The sequence below is a fragment of the Fonsecaea pedrosoi genome (assembly GCF_000835455.1).
Source record: "Fonsecaea pedrosoi CBS 271.37 unplaced genomic scaffold supercont1.8, whole genome shotgun sequence".
Classification (NCBI taxonomy): domain Eukaryota; kingdom Fungi; phylum Ascomycota; class Eurotiomycetes; order Chaetothyriales; family Herpotrichiellaceae; genus Fonsecaea; species Fonsecaea pedrosoi.
Window position 1 is genome coordinate 966,987 of NW_013550608.1, and position 20,609 is coordinate 987,595.

General features: G+C 52.4%; 6 protein-coding genes and 1 non-coding gene across 7 annotated transcripts; 4 read left to right on the top strand and 3 right to left on the bottom strand.

Moving 5' to 3' along the window:
- Positions 1–427: 427 nt before the first annotated feature.
- Positions 428–3,283, bottom strand: Z517_11667 (uncharacterized protein; the record flags this gene model as incomplete). The annotated part of the gene is made up of 1 exon (XM_013423251.1): positions 428–3,283. One exon carries the CDS (start codon positions 3,281–3,283, stop codon positions 428–430), a length of 2,856 nt encoding a protein of 951 aa, XP_013278705.1.
- A 1,319-nt stretch (positions 3,284–4,602) lies between these two features.
- Z517_11668 (uncharacterized protein) lies at positions 4,603–6,308 on the top strand (the record flags this gene model as incomplete). Its single annotated transcript, XM_013423252.1, has 2 exons — positions 4,603–4,815; positions 4,863–6,308. 2 exons carry the CDS (start codon positions 4,603–4,605, stop codon positions 6,306–6,308), a joined length of 1,659 nt encoding a protein of 552 aa, XP_013278706.1.
- Positions 6,309–7,113: 805 nt separating this feature from the next.
- Positions 7,114–8,412, bottom strand: Z517_11669 (uncharacterized protein; the record flags this gene model as incomplete). The annotated part of the gene is made up of 1 exon (XM_013423253.1): positions 7,114–8,412. One exon carries the CDS (start codon positions 8,410–8,412, stop codon positions 7,114–7,116), a length of 1,299 nt encoding a protein of 432 aa, XP_013278707.1.
- Positions 8,413–11,424: 3,012 nt separating this feature from the next.
- Positions 11,425–12,819, top strand: Z517_11670 (uncharacterized protein; the record flags this gene model as incomplete). The annotated part of the gene is made up of 1 exon (XM_013423254.1): positions 11,425–12,819. The coding sequence occupies one exon, from the start codon at positions 11,425–11,427 to the stop codon at positions 12,817–12,819; it is 1,395 nt and encodes a 464-aa protein (XP_013278708.1).
- Positions 12,820–13,518: 699 nt separating this feature from the next.
- Positions 13,519–15,145, top strand: Z517_11671 (uncharacterized protein; the record flags this gene model as incomplete). Its single annotated transcript, XM_013423255.1, has 2 exons — positions 13,519–14,045; positions 14,116–15,145. The coding sequence occupies 2 exons, from the start codon at positions 13,519–13,521 to the stop codon at positions 15,143–15,145; spliced, it is 1,557 nt and encodes a 518-aa protein (XP_013278709.1).
- Positions 15,146–17,034: 1,889 nt separating this feature from the next.
- Z517_11672 (uncharacterized protein) lies at positions 17,035–18,853 on the top strand (the record flags this gene model as incomplete). Its single annotated transcript, XM_013423256.1, has 3 exons — positions 17,035–17,390; positions 17,445–17,562; positions 17,615–18,853. The coding sequence occupies 3 exons, from the start codon at positions 17,035–17,037 to the stop codon at positions 18,851–18,853; spliced, it is 1,713 nt and encodes a 570-aa protein (XP_013278710.1).
- Positions 18,854–19,199: 346 nt separating this feature from the next.
- On the bottom strand, positions 19,200–19,316 carry Z517_11673. Its single transcript, XR_001230610.1, has one exon. It is a non-coding gene; the product is annotated as a 5S ribosomal RNA (ribosomal RNA).
- Positions 19,317–20,609: the final 1,293 nt, after the last annotated feature.

The following is a 20,609-nucleotide window of genomic DNA, read 5'->3' on the forward strand; positions in this document are numbered from 1 at the left end:
GCGGAGCCTCCAGACGGGATCGGGGAATCGAATCTGATGCTGAGCTGTACACCGGAGTGCTTGTTGTATAAGAACAAGCAAGCGGCCGTGAAATGACACGAGGTGACTTATCGGTCACCGTTCGCGGGGCCATATAGTAGGAGGACAGTCTTCTCCATTGTACAATCAATGCGCGTTGATTTAGGGAGGACGTTTTTCATGACAGAGGTCGAACTCAAGGCGGTCTAACTATTAGATGTTGATTCGGAGCATGAAAGGTCGGTTGCAGAGCCATGAGCGACCTCTATTTGATCTTGCCATCATCACGTCCGGATAACCAACGCAGGACTTCTAGGGCCATACGGCTTCTTTCCAAAGCAGCTCCTTTCAGCTCAGGGCCAGGGCCTCGCTCGGAAATAACGACCAAGATGGCATTTCTCGCTATACCTCATGACTTCGCGGCTGAGCTGTTCAAGTCCTTATCCAGAGAGATGTTGCCTTCGGAAGATACAGTGGCTTCACGAGCCTTCCGTTCCAGTTCTCGTTTCTCTCGAGCCCGTCTAGCTTGTTGCCGCCGGATGTTCACGGGTTGATACACCTCGTTGAAATTCATGACAACTCCCAAAAATCTCAGATCGACGTCCGGTTGGTGTGCCAAATCATACAACAGCATGCTGAGCCGCGATCGAAAATCGGCCGATAGATGCAACTGTCGTGCCCTCAGAGAATTCAGATGAGTCTCGTCGTCCCCAATGTGTATATTTTCATTGGGTGTAGCAAGTGATGAATCATTCTCTTCGACGAGGAGTTGATTACCCCTGAGAGCTCCTGCACCTGCTACGGAGGTGGGAGTACTGGCCCTCGAATCACCGAGGAGATCCTTCTCGGTGATACCCCATTTCCCTTGAGCAGTTCGTCGCTCTATCTTCGCACTGAACTGCTGACGTCGAGTGTACTCTGCAACACTGTACGAGTAGAGCGAGTCAATGACTTCTCGATAGGCAAGCATGCATTTCAGGATGTGGTGGACTTGGACAATAAGGCTGTCCTCTTGCTGGCCTGTTACCGGGTGCCTTTGCTGCCCGATCAACCCCTTTTTCGTAATGTTGTTCAGGTAATTGGTGTGAGCTTCGATTAGATCGTCAAGGGTGGCTTCCGGCTTGTGCAAAGCCTCTTCGAGCTTCTTCCAACTGGCCTCAATGACCTCAAACAAAAGATAATATTGAAGCTGATTGACGAAATGAACCATCTCTGCGACAACACATCTCGACCGTTTCCAATCGTTGCCCAGTTTGTCACTAACTGCAGCAAGGACTCCTCGACCGCCCGTCATGCATCGTTTGCAGGTCGAACTGAGGGAATACTCGACCCGCTTGATTCTCCAGAGCAGGTTAAATATCTTGAGATACTGCGTGTTGGCCCACTGAGTAATGACAACGTCACACGGTGCACTGATTTTGTATTCCAGGGTGAAACAGTCCCAGCCGATCTCTCCGCTCGACAATTCAAGCATGCGGGCATCCAATCGTCGCAGCACTTCGGCGTCGTCATACTGGGCGTTGGAGTGCCGTATGGCATGTTCCAGTTGCGACGTAAGGTTGTGTCGGTACATTGAATTCACGGGACGATCGAGATGTTGAGCCAACGACTCAATGAGGAGTTCAAAGAAGTCACCCTGGGCCAGCAACATATACTTCTTTATTGCCGTCAAGTGTGTGAACAGTCCAAATTTCGTCGACATCAGATGCGTCAATCGCGACATTGTCGTTCGGTAAGCCACATCGATTGACTGTGCGAGATTGGCCGTGTTTGCATAGTCGAGTGACTTTGAATTTGATTTGGAATATTTGATGACCCAGTCCGAGTCTCCACAGTTGTTGCGAATGAAGTTGAGAGATTTGCCAATCAAGAAGACCTTTCTGGAGAACTCGGACGATATGATCGACGGTACCATGCCTGAGTCGAGCTTGTATTTCTCTTCCCACACGGAAGTCGCAACGTGTCTATGATCGACCGCAGGTTGCGCAGTTGGATCGGGCTGTGTTATGAAGAATTCGTGGTATGGGTCAATCAATTCTCCATCATAGATCCAATGCCTGAGCATCTCATAAAACGGACGTGCAACATGTGCCAGAAGCTTTTCCGCAAATGACGCCACGAAGGGGTCGCCATGGGACGAGGACAAGTTGTGTATGAGAGATAGCACTTGCCCTCCTCGCTTCTGCCTCGAGTCCTCGACAATCAGCTTCATCAATCGAAGGGCCATGGTGGCCTCTCTTGTCCAAATCAGACATCGCTTCAACGTGACACCAGTGAGGCGCACCACTTTCGGGTCTTTCGCATTCTGAATAGAGGCCAAAGCTTGTCGAACCTCGGTCTCCAACGAGGCGACCAGGCTCAAGTAGGAGCGTAGCTCATTGTTGATGGCGGAACGAAGGCTCTGATCAATGAGACCTCCGTCCTGACCTGCAGCATACTCTGCTAATCCCCGATAGAGCAGACAAGGCTCTGCGAGTGCATGGAGGAGTGAAAGAATGGGAACCGGCAGACTAGGGGGCAGTTTGAGAGAGCCATTGTCTGCGAATTGAAGATGTGCAGATGACACGCCTTGTAGATTGAACGGCAAGTCACGCAGCAGATCTAATTCCGAAGGATAGATGACTCGAGGCTCCTGCTTCTGCGCGGGAGGTTTTTCTTCAACTGGTTCTTGAGTCTGTAATTGTTCCTCCTCTTCCACGGCGGGTTCAATCTGTTCATTGGCTTTTCGGGATCTGGTTGACAAGGCACGATGGCTACGGGTCGACACCTTCGGCGGTTCCGGCTCTTCTTCTCCTTCTTCATTATCATAATCTTCTTCTAGCTCCTCCTCCGCGGTAAAAGTGGTTTCGGGGGACAAGGTACGTCGCCGCGGAATATTTGCGAGTTGCTCCGAGTCCGCAAGAGGGTTTCGAGGACGCTCAGGAAGAGACTTGTCCGACAGCTTGTAGAGGAGATACAAAATGGCCCATTTCTGGTTGAGAACGGGAATGGCAAGTAGTCTGGAATACAAATTGCTGAACCTGGCCGCTTTCTCTGGAGAGGCATTCTCTCGCAACAACTTGCGCTTGATCAAGTCTTGCGCCTGATTGGTATCTGGGGGCAGTCTGCCATCGGCTCCGAGAACGGTCTCTTTTGCATACCGAATAGCGCGTTCAATGCGGAACTCGGTATCAGTGTCGTCTTGGTCGGAAGAAAGGGCTGGAACAAGGCTTTCAAGGAGAGAGGTCAAGGTGCCCTCGATGCGGTTCAATCGTGGGTCCGCCATTGGCAGTGCGAAGAGAATGAGACTCGGGGCGCATGACAAGGAGCCTGCGTCAAGGCCGCACTGACATGGAGAGAAATCAGGCAGTGTCTAGACAAGATTTCTCGCAATGCATCTCAGTCCGTTGAACAGATTAACGCGGGGTGGGTTTTGGGATAGTGGCTTTACGTGCGCCAGCGTGTGTTTTCGCATCACCAGTACCAAGTAGACGCGTCTGTGGCTGCTGGTGTGGCGGTCCCTCGTCACATCTGTGGCTGGTAAGGGCTACAAGGCTAGGTAATCACCGTCTTAGAGGGGCTTAGTTTACGAGTGGTTCCGGCAGCGAGGCGGCGAGGCGTGTACCGAGTACCTGCCGTGCAACCACATTATTAGCTGATTAGGTAGGTACTCGGTACCGTAAGGAGCACCTTTAGCGAGGTCTCCCCGGGCGCCTCAACGTTACCCGAGAGCCTATCAGTGCCTAATTCTTACCGAGCGTAACCTCCTGATGGAAACGTGAAAGATGTGACTTCCTCCACGTACCGAGTACAATTATCCAACTTTCAAGTGCTTCGATTCGTCTCGTGTCGCTACTTGCCCGGTTACAGGTGACAGTTCTGGCATACGACATTGTATAGCGTCGGTCCTTCACATCTCTTTCCCCCGATTTCTTCAAAGCTTCCGAGACGCGCCCTGATTATTAGTCTTACATGTTTCAGCACCGCGTCGATACATTTCTTGAAACGAGCAAAAACACTCGCCGTTCTCACCCCATTTTCAGCCTTTCAACTCCTTGTAACTTCTCCTAACACCAATCCTCTGGCGAAACACGCTCGATCAGACGCCTCCACCCACACAATGGGAAGGACGAGCCTAAAGATGCAAGACTACCGACGATCACCTCGCCGCATCTGTTCCAGATCAGATCCGGCTCATGTTCGCTCCGGATTCTGGTTCGAAGACTCCTGGCATCCTTCCAGTATCCTGAACCGAGGCGTCTGAATGGCTTTGCCACGAGGAACGTGGGTGATCTTGCGCCCTTCTTGAGCCGCCCGAAGTGCTGACATCCCCAGTGAACAGTTCGGCTATATCCCGAACACTGCCCCGGTCAAGCCGGCCGCTGGATGACATTCCTTTCTGTCAGCTCGATATTCCGTTTGGCCCAACGACTGGACAAACCATATGGACAAAGCCTGTCACGTCAGCTCACAAATACGACCCTCGAGCGCTGCGGTATGCTTAAGAACGAAGGAGTGCAACTCACCGCACTGTGTTTTGAACCGTGTCTCCATTAAGTCTGATGCTCTTTCAAACCGCCAAAGCTGTCGGATTGACCTGCAAGTATGATTGAATACATACTGCGGCCGCAAGTCTCTGCCGCCCTTTTCGTTGTGGTGCTTGTTCTCCTGCTTTCATACAAGCTACGCCAACCGAGACCAAGCCTACCCGACCTCCCTTGGCTTAATACCAAGGAAGGTGAACTGTTCACGTCCTTGCGTGCCAGACTTCGCTCGACGATCAACTACAGGGAGACCATCCATCAGGCTTATGAGCAGGTACGGCGACCTGGTTGCGTCTGGGATTCTCACTTACCAGTTTGCAGTATTCGAAGAACAACAAATCATGTATACTTGCGAAATTCGGCGGGGACGAGATTCTGCTCCCAGTGTCGTCAATAACCTGGCTCATCAATCAGCCAGATGGCATTTTGAATGTCGACGAACCACACAAGGATGTCCTACAGACAGAATACACGTTTGTTCATCCAGTCGTTGTTGATCAGCCACTACATCATGAGACCATCAGAAATGAGCTCACTCGCCAGTTGGGAGCTCTCACGATCGACATTGTGGACGAAATAGGTGCTGCATTTGATGAGATCTGGGGGACGGATACAACCGAGTGGAAGGAAGTCTGTCCTTTCGAAACCCTTATGCTCATTACTGCTCGAACTAGCAATCGTGTCTTTGTCGGCTTGCCCTTGTGTAGGAACAAGGCACTCTTGGAGCATGGGATCGGTTTTGCCAATGCCGTCCCAGTTGCATCGACTCTCCTGAAACTATTACCCGCATTCCTACGGCCTCTTGCTGCTATCCTGATCGCACGACCTAACCGACGTCACACGAAATCCTTCGCCCGCCTTGTTCGACCCGAGATCGAGCGACGCCAGAGGCTTCTTGAGGGTCAGACCGGGGACATAGAGAAGAAGCTTGGTGACCCCGAACCCAACGACTTTCTGCAGTGGTCGATCCGTCGAGCTCGTGAGAGCCTACACCCTGGCGAACGCGACCCGGATATCATTGCCGAAAGACTGCTGGCTGTCAACTTTGCGGCGATCCACACAACAACGTTCAGCATCACAAATGCGGTCTTTGACCTCGTCGCCTCTGACCCATCGAAGAGATACTTGGAACACATCCGCGAAGAAGCCAGCTCCATCATTGCCGCTGATAACGGCCACTGGACTAAAGCCGGCATCGCAAAAATGTACAAAACAGACTCGGCCTTGCGGGAATCATCTCGCCTGGGCTCATTCCTGGGAGCCGGCATGATGCGTCAGGTCGTAGTGCCAGGAGGGATCACTGCACCCGACGGAACATTTTGTCCCTATGGCAGCCGTGTTGCTGTCCCAACCAATGGCGTCCACAACGACTCAAAGCTTTACCCCGATGCCGCGACGTATAACCCCTTCCGCTTCTCTGTGGAGCGAGACCTATCGATTGCAGAACCATCGGAAACCCCAAAGGACAAGAATAATCCCGCTACCACCACCACCGAAGAATACATTAGGAAAGCAAACTTGTCCTTTGTCAGCACTTCCCCGATATATCATCCCTTTGGACACGGAAGACATGCCTGTCCAGGGAGGTTTCTGGCGGCGAATGAGCTGAAGCTGCTGTTGGCGTACATGGTGCAGAACTACGAGTTTGAGCCTTTGCCAGAGAGGCCGGCGAGCAAGTGGATCGGGACGAGTCTAGTGCCGCCCATGACCGCGACCATCAAAGTGAGGCGGCGGAAGGTGAATGGATATGACAGCGGCGAGAAATAGGTGAAGTGGGCGGGATAGACTTGTCATCATGATTGATGTATCACACTGTCACTGTACAGTTGACTTGACGCGGGGTCTCAAAAGTTCTTTTTGCTACGTTGACAAACATTAGACTGCAGGAACAGGCTTAATGTGTACTATGTATGGATCAGATACAACACAGCTCTGAAGATCGATAAGATTGATCATCTGTCCATTCATTCGAAGACCTTCTTCCTGCACTTCTGTCATGTTATCACCGCATCGCGTCTAGATAGTAGTTATGAACCATTGCATCTGCGCCTTGCGTGATTGCAACGTCCCAAATACCGCTCGAGGCTCGTACTTTAGTTCATGAAGTAAAGACTGCACTGCCCTATCCACCTGTTCCACGGGAATGAGTACAGGGTATCAATGTAGACGGGTCGGGTTGGGTAGACAGGGACATAGCGACAGAGCGACAAAGTCAGGAGTTGGTTCATTAGGTCTTTGGTAGACCTACCAGGGATATCCAAAGAGTATGAAGATGAAGATAGGCGGTCTTACAAGCCGCGCAGTTCTTTGCATAGTACCGTACTCAAAATTCTGTCGCGGCATTCCCTTACTTACTGCTAAATAGGACTGCTACTCTTTCGGAGTCATATCCTGAGCAACCTCCAGAAAGGCTCACCTAGGCGAGTTCATATAAAGCTGTTCATTCCAATGCGCGGGTGGATCTTGAATTGTTGGGGGGGGGGGGGGGGGGGGGGCAAGCAAAAACAAGGACAGGGAGTTTGGCGGGAGTATGACTGCGTAGGTAATCAAAAGTCTGCGTTCGACCGTGCTGTCAAGTCTTGTCCAGACTTGGGGCTGGCGCCGTTCCAGGAGTGGCAGGCCACTTGCCCGTCTGTCGTGCCTTGTCGCGCCACGAAAGGACATGGTCTCTCTTCTCTTCCCAGCTCCAGTCCGTATCATAGCGTTCGTAGTCGATCCCAAAGAACTTTTCCACGGCTCCGTCTGATAACATGTCACTCACAATATCCAGTGCCGGTATCTCGACGCCCTCTGGGTCATCGAGGAGATGATCGATCACCTGAAGTCTGTCCACCAGGGGCATTGCTAGGCTCTTGTCGAGCTGATACGACAACAGCAGGAACTCGGCGATGTTGTTCCGGACGCTGTCGTAGGCCACCAGGGCGGCTTTCAGAATGTCGGCGCAGAGTTTAGGGAGAGACATCTTGTAGTCGACACAGATGGCACTGCGCATGCTCGTGCTGTGCAGGATTGCTCGGAGCGAGAAGATCTTGTCCCTAGGCTCGAGGCACTCGGTGTTTTCCGCGGCGTACAGATATCCCTGTAGTTCGCGGTGGCCTTCCCATTCCACATCAGACAGGTGGGAGGGGTCTTGGGCAAACTTATGGGCGACTCTCGAGTCGTCCAACTTGGTTAACTTCCTCGTCCAGCCCTGATCGAATCGCATCACGTCGGTGAACCTGTACTTGAGAAGATGCCCCCACGAGATCTTGTCCGGGCCGCAGCAAATCATCAACTCGCGGGCACAGACAATCTCGGCGACAATCCAAGTCCTCTGCCAGTAGCGACGGTTCATGAACCGAGCCAGTGCGTCGTATCTGCGCCGGAACTCGGTACGGTTGGTGTCAAACAGATTAGCCGCAGCTTCTTCCGACATGTTGAAGAGGATCTCGCTCGAGTCAGCGTGCTCGCCCAGCCAAGCCAGCACCGTCGCGGCGTTCTGAAAAATATCGCCTATCATTTTGACCTGTTGGGCCTTCTCGTCCGCATCGTCCTGGCGGATACTGATGGCATCGACCCAGACAAGCCTGGGCTTTGTGGGGAAGCGAAAGCGTCGAAGAGCTTGGTCCAGATTCAACCGGAGGGGGACCTCGTTCCCATCCACTCGGACGGAGTTGGGCGATGTCTCGTCACCCCATGTGTAAGATATACATTCGTACTTGGGGCACGAGGGCGCGGCTATATCCACCACAACGATCGAGGCCTCGAAAGGGTCGTCGTACGACCCTGGCTCGAGCCGCAGGAGTCTCGTAGAGGAAGAGGAGGGAAGGGTCGAATAGAGCTTCTGTGCTATCGAAGGGTCGAGCCGGGCGTCTTGGAATATTGTTTCCATTTTCAGTCGACAGGTACGCGGAGGACCCTACATATTACTGTACAAGTGGCGATTAAACCTCAAAAATGGGCGTATATAATTAGGAGGGCTGGTAGGTTGGGCCAACAAGGTCACCCTAGTGTCCCTGCGCTAAGAAACTTGATGAGACGAATGATCGGTACGAGTACGATGCAAGATGCTACTGTACGAGGTACACACTCGAAGGCAGGATTACAAGCACAAAACCAGAGGTGGGGCCTGCGTGTGTTCGCCGAGTCTCTTTGTTATCCACGTGGTTGCCTGCTCTCCACACCGCTATCAACACTACCAGTACGGAGTACGCTACCGCCAGGATGGCACCCAGACGCGGTAGTTGTTTTTGTGACTAGCGCCTGGACTTGGGGGAAAGAAAGATACCTAGTAATCAACCAGGTACTTGCCGAGGAAATATAAAGGATGCCAAATGGGTCATGCGTCCGGACGACAGGATGAGGTGTGGTGAAGGAAGTGGGGAGGGAATTTCTGGTTCTTGCCACCGAAGGACCCAACTTTTATGCGTGCCACGTAGTGTGCAATTGCATAGCAGTTTTTTATGAATGACTCGAGAAATCAACGTCGATCTTCCTGGTACGGTTAACGGGGTATTTTTATTCCAGACACGGATGAGGACGGCGCACAGATGCGGTCAGCATGAGGAGAGAAATTGACCACAATTAAGAATGTCTGGGAAAAAAAGAGTTCCCACTTTTGTTTTGCCAATCTCGCAATTGAACACGCAAGCCCCCTTCCTGGCAGACCTGAAAAGGTGCTCGCCCACAAGGTGTTTTGCTCAGCAAAGAAAAGAAACGGAAAACGTAATCTCGTTATCACTGGTCAGTTGATCATTCCGTGTCATTTACGGGTCCGGATGTGCCAAGTCCAACGCGGCTTGGCTGATACCCAAGCCCGCTTGACTGGGACCCCGTTCGCTTTTTGACTTTGGTGGCTGCAATCATGCTTAACAAGAGGCTTAAGCCTAAGCGGAGATGCTCCGGCATTGCTTGCGCGAGGTAAAGCCGAGGCGACTTGGGGTCTGGCCATCGCCCGTTGAAACGGGTCAATGCCGCCATAATTACCACCATGAGCAGTTTCACCAGTCCAACCTGTGAAGTGAAACCGAAAAAATTGGCTGGGAAAGGGGCCTGTGAAAGAGGGTGGAATTTGTTCCGGATCATGGGTGGGAACATGGGCCAGGGACGCAGATGCCTAGAAACGGACCAAGCATTCAAGGGGGCGTCTGGGAAAGCGCCGAGACACGACATTACGCAGATGCCCAGGCGCCCAGCGGCGAGTCAGATTGGCAATTGGCACGAGGGTCGTCAAAACTAAGAACACCAAGCGAAACCCAAGAGCCACCAAGACTGTTGGCGCCTTGGCTAGCGTAATGCCAAGCATTTTGCATTGGCGATGTCGGCCTGGTGGAAGGGAAGTGTGGCTGGCACATGGGTTGCCTGTTATTGAGAAAAATATCGAGCAGAAGATACGAGTAAGTGTCACCTGGATATCTAGGCAATAATGCCAGAGACCCTCGTGTCAGCATTACCTATGGTACATCGTCGATGCGCACCTGTCAAAACAAAAGGGCGTGGTGTCCCTTCCCCTTCGCTTCCGAACCTTTCCTGATGCCAAGCCCTTGGATGGGGTGTTAGTTTGACTCAGGCTTTTTGCCCAGGGCGTCATGCCACGACAATATTTCTCCGTGCGCAAGTAATATTGGAGAGTCACTCCGAAAATTGCAAGGCCACCAGTTATTGGCCGTCAAAGGACACGGAGTCCTTTGCCAGGAAAGACCCAACAAGAAATGGGAATCAATTTCCCTTTCGGTAGGCAGGCAGACGCGCTGATCCCCAACAAGGGGACGATCCTCGTGATTTGGATTTCAAGGGTAGAAGTTTAAAACGATAACTCGGTATATGGATTTTTCTTGGAGGGATTCCGTGTATCGGAGTACGACTCATCTCCTCCCCAGTTGAGTGAGAGATCGATTGAGGGCCAGAATTTCTTTTTCCCGCGGTTATCGGGCCCTCTGAATACCGGGTCTCCCTCTCCCCCTACGAAACGGTGCGCTGCTCGCTTACAGCGCCCAGCGATCGAAGGCTCGGCGCTGACCCAGTAAAGAATGGCGGTCACTGGCCCGTCTCCAGCTAGTGCTGCGGGCATTGGGTTAAGCATAAGCCTAGTGTGCAAGCTTGACCCGCTGCGGAAGTGGCATACCTGTAGGAACACCTCTCCAAGGCCCAGGGCCCAGCCAAGGGGTCCACTCGAAAGGCCAGAGTCCCTCCCACACTACGGGCTTGAACTTCTTCTATTTGTCTGCCTCTGATCTGGCAGTCTGGTCATTTTTCACAGCTGTTCTCACGTTCCCAACTTTGTTCTCACGAATCGGTGCTGCCGGCCGTGCCAGACTGTGATCTCCCCAAGACCACAGACCACGTAATATCCGACCGCGAGTCTATCCTTGACACCGCAGATATTCCCATTGGCTCCACGCCGCTCACCAAGACTTGTTTGAGTGTGCCCACTTGCCTTGTCCATGGGCCTTTCCATTTGGATTATTAGAAGCCATCTCTCCAGAATTTCCTCGGTTTCTATCTTGGACCCTTGTCGATTTCCCAACCCCCGAGCAGTTTACGCCTAGCCTTCTCCCCCAGTCTCAAACACTGTCCAAGAGACAGTTCAATCAACTGAGCCTCCGCTATCAAGCATCGCGACTTACGGAGAGATAACTTTTGCGCCGGGGAGGAAAAAGTCAATAACTCAGAAGCACGACGGGCAAGACTAGGTTGCGTCTTGCAGTTGCAGAAAGGGAACGCGTTGGACTTTGGCAAATGGGCGCGGCGAGCTGAAGTGTCTGCGCCAAAGCATTCAGCCCGCCGCGATTGACGGAACGAGGTCCAACTTGACGATCACGTACGCGACAGTGAGCGGAGCCTTTCTGGGTGAACTGGTCGCTTCGGCGGAACTGGAGAGAGGGTTTTCCAGATCATACGCACAATGGAGACATACAACGGTCTCGTTCGTACCCCGACAGACGCCATCATCCTCTTCGAAGCCTGCAGGTTGGGCATACTCCCTCGAGTCCAGCGGAGATTGTCAGAGAAAGAGAGACAATCCATCAGATCCGGCTCGGTCTTTGTTTGGGATGAGCGCGAAGCGGGAATGCGGCGATGGACCGATGGCAAGAGTTGGAGTGCAAGTCGTGTCTCGGGCAGCTTCTTGACTTATCGGGAAATGGAAGGCAAAAGAGGAGGAAACTCATACGTGAATACGGCCAATCGAGGCGCCAAAACCCCCGAAAATGGTCAAGACGATCCTTCGCAGTCTGGTGAGGGCGAGGAGGGGCCCGACGGCTATCGGTACAAGCCTGATGGCCTGATGAAGCAGTCCTTCAGTATCACCACTTCCCAAGGCCAACACCTACATCTCATCAGCTACTACTCCCGAACACATCCAGCCTCTCAGGTCTTGCGCCAACCAAGCACCGATCCCAATCTGGCCTCGATACAACCCGCGAAAGGCATGTATCCAGAATCCACCATCAACGATCAATCAACGGTCCCTGCCGTTACTCGATCGCCCATGTTAGGGGCTCCAGGATATGTCATCTCTCCAGGTGCCCCAGGGTATCACCGCCCAAGCCCTGCTCCGCCACAAGCATATATTCCACCTGGCTACATCCCACACCCAGCCTACATCTACCCAATCAGTCCCATGCACACCCCTCCTCCCGGACACTATCTACAGCCATATGCTATTCAGGCCGGCTTGCCCCCTCTTGCATTCACCCCAGCGCCATATCCTCCACCACACCATCTATCACTCAGCCAAGCACCACCGTCCTCTTTCGATCAGCGTCCCTTACGAAACTCAGACTCGAGGTCGTCAATTCCTCCCCCTTTACCACCTGCCACTTCCCCGCAGGCTCCCCTGAGCGCTTACACTGTCAGCCAACCCCCTCCGCCCGTATACCAATCCAGCCCTGCTCCTCCAGTCAATACGCAAGCTCCTGAAGCTGCTAGTGAGAACGCGGGCGCGGGGATACAAATAGATCCGCGCTTGACCACTCCTACTACCTATGGGGCTGATACCCAGACGAACGGCGCTAATGGCAAGAGCGAAGCAAATCAATCTGGAACGCAGACCTCCGACACCATCGCGGTGAGTGCCAGCCAGGCACCCACCATTACCGCCCTCGTACACAATATCGATACGAATGTTGCCCCCGCAGAGAAAAGCCAGAGTGAGGCCGAAGCGGACCGACAAGGCAGTACGAGTCCAGGTGGAACCAAGAATGGGGCACCACCGCAAGACATTCCCAGCGAGAAGCTAGGGTTCCGAGAGGATAAGAGAGCCCTGAGCAAGCTAGACCGCGTCTTTGCCAAGGTATAGGACGGAAAGAGACCTATTCGGGTTGTGGCATCACATTGCATTGCACGACATGCTGGGAAAAAGTCGGCGTTTCCAACCACATCGGATTTAGCGTTCGGGTCAAAAGAGGCGGCGGATATGCGATCGATTTCGAAAATGAGCACGAAGTCACGAGTTTTGATGACTGCAGTATTCCACTTTTGCCATTTGTTGTTTTTTTCTCCTATTTTCTCAAGAAAAGGTTCTGAACTGGCCGAGTCAAGTCCCGGCCGTTGATAGGGGCAATGTTTTGAATTTGAAGGAGCAGGGATGGTGACGGTGGATTTGCGGAGATACCTGTGCGTTAACATTAGCTAGTGGCATGAGGCTCAAGCAGTAGAGTGTATTGTACGAAAATCGTATTATTTCGGTTGCGTTCGATCCAGAGTTAGTTGCCTGACATGATTTGATTCCATTAATGTGGCTCCATGTGAGAATCGGAGAAAAGTCTGGGCCGAGTGACGACAAGGACCCTGCGGTTGGCAGTTGATCCACCAAATCATATCGGCATCACTCAGCATCAGCCCATCTCCAAGCACAAGTAATACTCGACCTTTTCAAAATATTTGCCAGCCTCATCCTTCAATCATCAAAGCGAGCGCCCATGTCGAATGATTGCACCTAGCAGAATTGCCCTCCTAGCTGCCTGTGAGGCAAAAGGACGAAACCCTCGTCGCTGATATGCTGGGTGCGCAATCCTCAGCAAACTCCACCACCTTTACCAATGGTGTCGCTCTCAACGAGACTGCACTGAAGTTCTGGAATTACACACTCTACGACAATGGCACACTGTCCAACGGCTCGCGCTGCTTTCTCGCTTTTGGCCCGCACAAACCCATCCTTTTCTCGAACGGAACGTTCGTCAATACGACCTCATGCTACACACCCATCAATCCCATTGGTGCCCGGGGCATAACCGGACTTGTCTTTGGCTCTCTCTTTGCCCTGACGATTCTGTTCTCCACGATCAACCTTAGGAAACATGGCCGCACATACCTGCCTCGAGAAAGAGGGTGGAAACCGGTGGGCAGACGCTGGCCGTGGTATTGGACCTTGGCGGTCGCCGCTTGTGGCATCTTGAGCTCTTTTACCGCTGTCGACGTGGACAGAGACTACATTGTCAACACGCCCATTATCCTCCAAAGCTTCTTCCTGACCTTGATGATTCCGGTGTTGCTGGCTTGCGTTTGGGAGGCTGCGAGAAACTGGTGAGTACGACGGCGGATACTCTGCTTTCAGACGCCAGAAGACTTGGGCTCGGTCTAACCTCGTGTTTAGGAGCTCATTCTGCCATCGTCAATTCCAAGAGGCACAAACATATGCCTTATCGGCCAACGCATTCCACGAAAAAGCCAATTTCTACCTTCCCTTACTCTTCTACGCCTTCGACTGCGCGGTGTTCTTCACGCTTGTTCCACGATCTTGGTCGTTTGCCCAGAAGCAACGTTCGCCCACGCAGACTCAGGGATTGGCTAGACCTGTTGCCCTCGACGCTCGATTCAAATCGGCCTCTGTCCTCGCGACAGTCTGTCTCGGACTTATTGTCTTTCGCTTGGGTTATGGCAGCAGGACCTACAGGGCAAAGATCCCTACAACACTCTTACTGACTATCATTTGTCTCGGCTTACGCGTTGCGTACGTTCTTGCGGGATCTTGGGTATGGGAGCTATCCCCATTTCGTCGAGACTTGAGCGTTGGCTTGTTGTACGGACTCGGATACGCACCAGCTCTTCTCATTCTTGTGCTGCTCAACATCCATGGATACATGAATGAAAATGAAGACAAGGTATTGATTGCCCTGCGCGCGTCGAGGGGTGAGGAATTGATGGGCGATGGTCTTGCTATAGCCGCGCAGTCTCACCAAACTCACAGTCGCAAACCGCCAGCCTGGTGGTTTAGGTCCCAGAGCCACTCCGCATCGCCAGGTGGAGTCTTCAGAATGCCCAGCTCCTCCAGAAGACCTCCACTAGAAGAAATTTCTCATGCGACAAATACAGGCCGAGCAGAACAACAAGACGAAAGTGGACACGCTTGGTGGCAGCGGCGTAGGCAAGAAGAAGACGCCAGGTACAGAAAACCAAGGCAGAGTGTGAACAGTAACAGGTCCATCGGAAGCTCTACAGTCACAGACGGTGGCACTACGGGCATAGACTCGCGATTTACAGACACGGACAGCTCACTGCCACCTCCACAATATCAGAGGGACACACCCTACGAATCCCGCAGAGACGGTCTGTCGCAGCCTGAGTCGTCCACCTACTCGCTACAATCGCCACCTCAGGTAGTCAGGAGTATGCTTGACGTCTGATCGATCGAGGATCACAGCCAGAATAGGCATGAAAACAAGGGTGGGACCTTTCGAGTAGGAGGCTTCATAAAGAAGGTATACAGACATCATGACAGGTCAAAGGGATGACTGAACATTAAAAGTTGGACTGCTCAGTAGCATACGGTAAGCCATTTCTCATTCTTCAGACCATTTCTGACAAGAGGGCAGTTACCGTCTCGTACAACCCCCTTGAATATCGCATCTATGCTACTTTATTACCCCTGTCGCCCCGCCCCCTCACTTACTCAGGAAGACGTCCAACACCAACCCGAACATACGGAGTGGTACTCACCCGCTACAAGTTCTTCTGCTGTCCTGATTTTGGAGTAACCGCCTGGTTCAGCTCTGCAGAACGCTACCGCCACATCCAAGGTTGCAGACACCGCATGCTGCAGACTTCTTGCTCGAAACCACGATTGTTCCAGGCTCCCAGCAGGACTGCTCACCCCCTGACTCCCCTGAAATATTAGGATGCCAATGTTGCTTTTCGGCCCTGACCCAATCTGCACTCACAAAAGTGATGTTGGGGATTGAGGAGTTGAGCGAATCCAGACATGGTTCATGGATATGGACTCGACGACGTAAGGGAGAAGGCTGTCGCAGGACCAAGTGCCGGCTTGGGAACGGACGGCGACAGGTTTTTGATACTGTGGTGGCTGACGTGGTCAGTGCATCATCTGGTGCAGGTATAGTAGAATCCTTTCAAAGGACGGTGTGTGAATTGGTTTACCTCGACACGATCTTCTGTGGCCGCGCTCATGGCCACATCCTACGCGGCGACGGCGGTGATGGGAGCGTGCATGAAAATGCTGAGCTGCTCTCATGGACTGAAGCTGGCTAAGGAGGAAATTGCGGTATTCCTGAAGGAAGGGAAGGCTGCTCGAATCCGGGGCGGGGGAAGACCCAGACCTTGATCCCCGACGTTCGCTGCTCGTGCATGGGTCAAATGACCTGGGCGTATTGCACGTGTGCTGATCCCTAGCATGGTCTGCTAATTGTTCATACAAGGCTGGGTGAGATGATGCGCGGTCTGAGCTGTAATGAGACGCCATTGCTTCGCTGCAAGGTTTCATAGAATCAAAATTGTTTGAGATGTTGCACGAGAGGGGAGGGCAAATCTTTTAAGAAAGCAACAACCTAATTGTCATGCCCGGTCAATATAAAACACATTGGCGCAAATCCTGTCGCTGACGGCCCCCGGAGTCGAATGGGTGATACCTTGGGTCCGAGCATGACATAAAGGAAAGGATGCTCGGTGTCTGACAAAAGGACAAGGCGGCGAAGATGTGATTTCTGACCTACAAAGGGCAAGTCCTCAAGGCCGTCAGCGATTGTAGCTGGACGGGCAGACTGAGCGAACAAGGCCATTCTGCTGCATCTGGCAAGTAATCATAACCCAGGCAGGGAGGGGAGGAGACTTGGCACTCAGGCCGCGGAATGACATTTCTGATAAAGGACATTTTGCACATTTGGGAACACCTCCGTGCGTTTCTCATTTGGGAAATTGTAAAAGGTTCGCCCTCGGATCCCGCACCGGGTCGCAGGATATGTCCGTTTTGCTAATTGAGTGGCTGAGTGGCGATTGGAATCGTGGAGTAAGATTGATGAGAAAAATAGCATGGGCGCGCATGGGCTTGGTGATGGGGTTTTTTAATCCTTTTGCGCTTTGGCGAGGCTGCGGCAAGAATCCCGTCGGATAAACACTTTTACCGCATCCCGCGGGTGGACCGCGCATCCTGCTCCCCCTTTGCGCTAAATTTGTTACAGCATCGTCTGCGCGACCTGCAGCTCCTCTTTGACTTTTCCATACTCTCCTGATACTCTGCGGCCTCTGCTGTTGGCTGCTGTTTGTCGCCCTCTCCTGCGTGATGCTATGGCGTGTTCTGAAGGCGCCATGGCATCTCGGAGACAGGATCCTGCCTCGATGCTCGTCCCTTGACATTGCAAGACTCCGATATGACAATGTACCGTTCCGCATTTGCGCCCGACATTTGCACGGTCAAGACGCACCAGCTACAGAAACCCCACCGGCCCTTGTCCGCCATGCTAGACTGTCGAACGATGCCGAGTACGTCAACGGCTTGCGAGGTGATGAATCGGTCAAAATTGCAGGCTTAGTGCGCAGTATCCGGAAGCAGAAAAAAGTCGCATTTGCCCGGATCGGAGATGGGTCGACGCTCGCGAATGTCCAAGCAGTGTTTCCCGATCCACAGTTGGCGAAAGAGTAGGTGGATGCGCATCCAAGGAGCATGGACGAGTTCTGACACCCAGCTTTCAGCATCACCAATGGTGCCTACGTCGCCCTGGTGGGCAAGTGGGTACCCTCTAAAGGAGCTGGACAGAGCCATGAACTGCAAGTCGAAGAGATCGAGACGCTGGGTGATGGCAATACCTCTGTTCGTCTAACCGTTCCTCCTTGCGCGCCGCTGCCCCAGCTAACGGCGACAGGACAACCCCATTCAGAAGCAGTCGATGTCGACTGACTTTCTCCGAACCGTTCCTCACCTCCGAATGCGCACGGCCTTCCACTCTCTTGTTAATCGGACTCGCAGCCAATTGATCTCGGCAATTGCGTCGCATTTCTCCAACCAACCGGACCCAGTCTATCAGGTCCTTCCGCCACTGATCACCTCTTCAGACTGCGAAGGAGCGGGAGAGGCATTCACAATAACCCCGCAGAGCCATGAACAGCTTCCCGGCACAACACCAAATACTTCCAAGGGACAAGAAAAGCTTTATTTCCGAGAGCCAAAATACCTTACTGTGTCGTCACAGCTTCATCTGGAGGCGCACGCCGCCGAGCAAGGGGATGTGTTTGCATTCTCCCCGACTTTCCGCGCCGAAGAAAGCGACACCCCGCGGCATCTGTCTGAATTTTACATGCTCGAGGTTGAGCATCGACACGTTTCTTTTCAAGAGCTGCTGTCCCGAGTGCAAAGCCTTGTCGCATACCTCACACAATCACTCCAAGAGCATCGCACGGGGAAAGAGTTGGTTGAATACTACTCTGACCAGAAACACCGACCTACGGACGCAGACTTTGTGGATCTGCCAGCTCGGTGGGCTAGACTTACTGGAAGGTGGCACCAGGTGGACTACACATCAGCTATGGAGGCACTGATAAAGGCGCACGAATCCAGCGATGGCACGCTTTTCGTTCACCGTCCTCAGTGGAAGCAAGGATTACAATTGGAACACGAACGGTGGATCGTGGACAATCTGGCAGAGGGAAGACCAGTTTTTGTGACGCATTATCCAAAAGAGGTCAAACCCTTCTATATGCTTCCGTCATCGGCAACAACTCCACTGCAAGGTGGGACTCAATCGGAGTCGGACGGAGACACTGTGGCCTGTTTCGATCTGCTGCTTCCGTTTGGCTACTGTGAAGTGGTTGGAGGAAGTCTCAGAGAACACCGGTTGGAGCATCTCATTCAATCGATGCGCCAAAAGGGGCTAATCAAGAGAACCGAAATATCGAATGGCGACAATGGCAACGGTTACCCGTTTCTGGAAAAGGGAGAGACTTTGGGGAACATGAGGTGGTACGCCGACCTTCGACGATTCGGAAGTAGTCCCCACGGTGGCTATGGCCTGGGATTTGACCGCCTGCTCGCATACATGACGGGTGTCAATAACTTGAGGGAGGTCGTTCCGTTCCCGAGAACGTGGGGCAGGGCAGATTGCTGAGCCGCGGGTGATGGCCGTAGCGAACACTATTGTACAAGATACAGGTACGCGTAAGGGTCGAATGTACCGAGTACAGTGTGCATTTTGGTTACAAGTCAATTCCAAGGTTGGTAATGCAGTGGAAATAAATAATAAACTTTGGCACTCTTCCTATTTAAGTAAGGTTTGATCCACATCAATCCATATCACTTGGCCTCGTTTCCCCCAACCCTCCAAAATCATCCAGACAGGCTCGACAGGAAGAACAAAAAATGCTTTTCCACCACCAATTTTTCGATTCTTGACACGAGATATGGTCTGGAGAATCTCTTCATTTTTCTCTACCCAACGACATCAAAAAAAGCAAAAACAATCAACAATCAGGATTCCCACCTGGTCACCCACGGTAGTACTAACTGATCGGCATATGGCTTAAGTACGGCTGAGCGAACGGGAAGCCCTGTATTCCATATCCTATGGTCGATTGCGAAAGAAAGTAGTTTACACTAATTCATATACTACAAATGTGTATATTTTACCAGCGATCCACGAGTATGCGATGTTTTTTAATATGTGCGGAGTTTCTTCGGTATAGGATCCTAAGTAAAGGTAGGGGCCGGGTGGCTATATTATCTATAAGGGGCTTAGGTATTACAAAGGACATCTGAGGTATTACTAGCATTGTCAACTACCTAATTAATATTTTGTTCCGCTACTTGTTTTCATGATCGTGGGTGTTGGCTACCACTGCCAGTCAGAAGTACCTACATACCTTGCGAGCTCGTATTGAAAGTCATCCTCTCGTGTCTCCCCAGTGCGGGGGTGCCAAGAGGCTAGCCAATTACGCAGTCAAGATCCCAAAGTCTTACCTTTTCTCTTGTATACGAGTACCTCAGACTTCACCTACTCTATACCGGCGGTCAAGGTAGACCCGGCGATCCATTTTCCTATTTCTCTCCTTCCCTGTTCACCCGTTGACTTTCCCACCATCCTCGGCGATACGGCGAGCGCGGGCAAGTTCCCTTGATCCCCCTCGTCCGTTCTCTCGACCGAGTGCAGCATGGCAAAAGCCGACTATGATGAAGTCGCGTCACCAGCGAGTGAATGCTAGCGGTTCAAGATACCGAGTATCAGGTGCGATTGAGCGATTCATGGCTCGCTTCGCACTGCCCTTACCTGACCCAGGCAACGGTACGATCGTGCGGCACGATCTGGAGTCCAACCCATGTCCAGACTCGGAAGAACTCGAGCCCGTTTCTGGACAGAACCCACTGGGCGCCTCGCAAGCATCTACCCGCCAGTGCAAGGGAGAAAACATTTCTGTATGGCCGATTGGCTGTCCCCCGTGATGGTCCCCGATCTATACCGAACAAAGGCAGGTCTATCATGCAAGCTAATGTGGCCCAAATTGCGGAGAAGAACCAGGGGGATCTGGGCAGCTAGCGAATGTGCCTATCTACCAATACCCGTGTCGATGCTTTTCGCTGGCCAAGAGGTATTTTGATTCGGCCTTGACGACGTCGACTCATTGCACATAATTTTACACACACCATTATGGGCGATTTCAAGCCATTGGGAATCAGTAAACATTTGAACCTCGGCATGCCGATGCGATGGACACATTTTCTGGCTGTCCCTGGCAGAGGCGGTGGGAAAAGAACGGCTACAGTCTTCGTCATGGGACTATATAGTCCTGGCTCCCTCCAGCTATGGCAGTCGACTTGATATCAGTCATCTCCGCAGTTACTACAGCGTCCGAATGAGAAGGCAGCAAGCT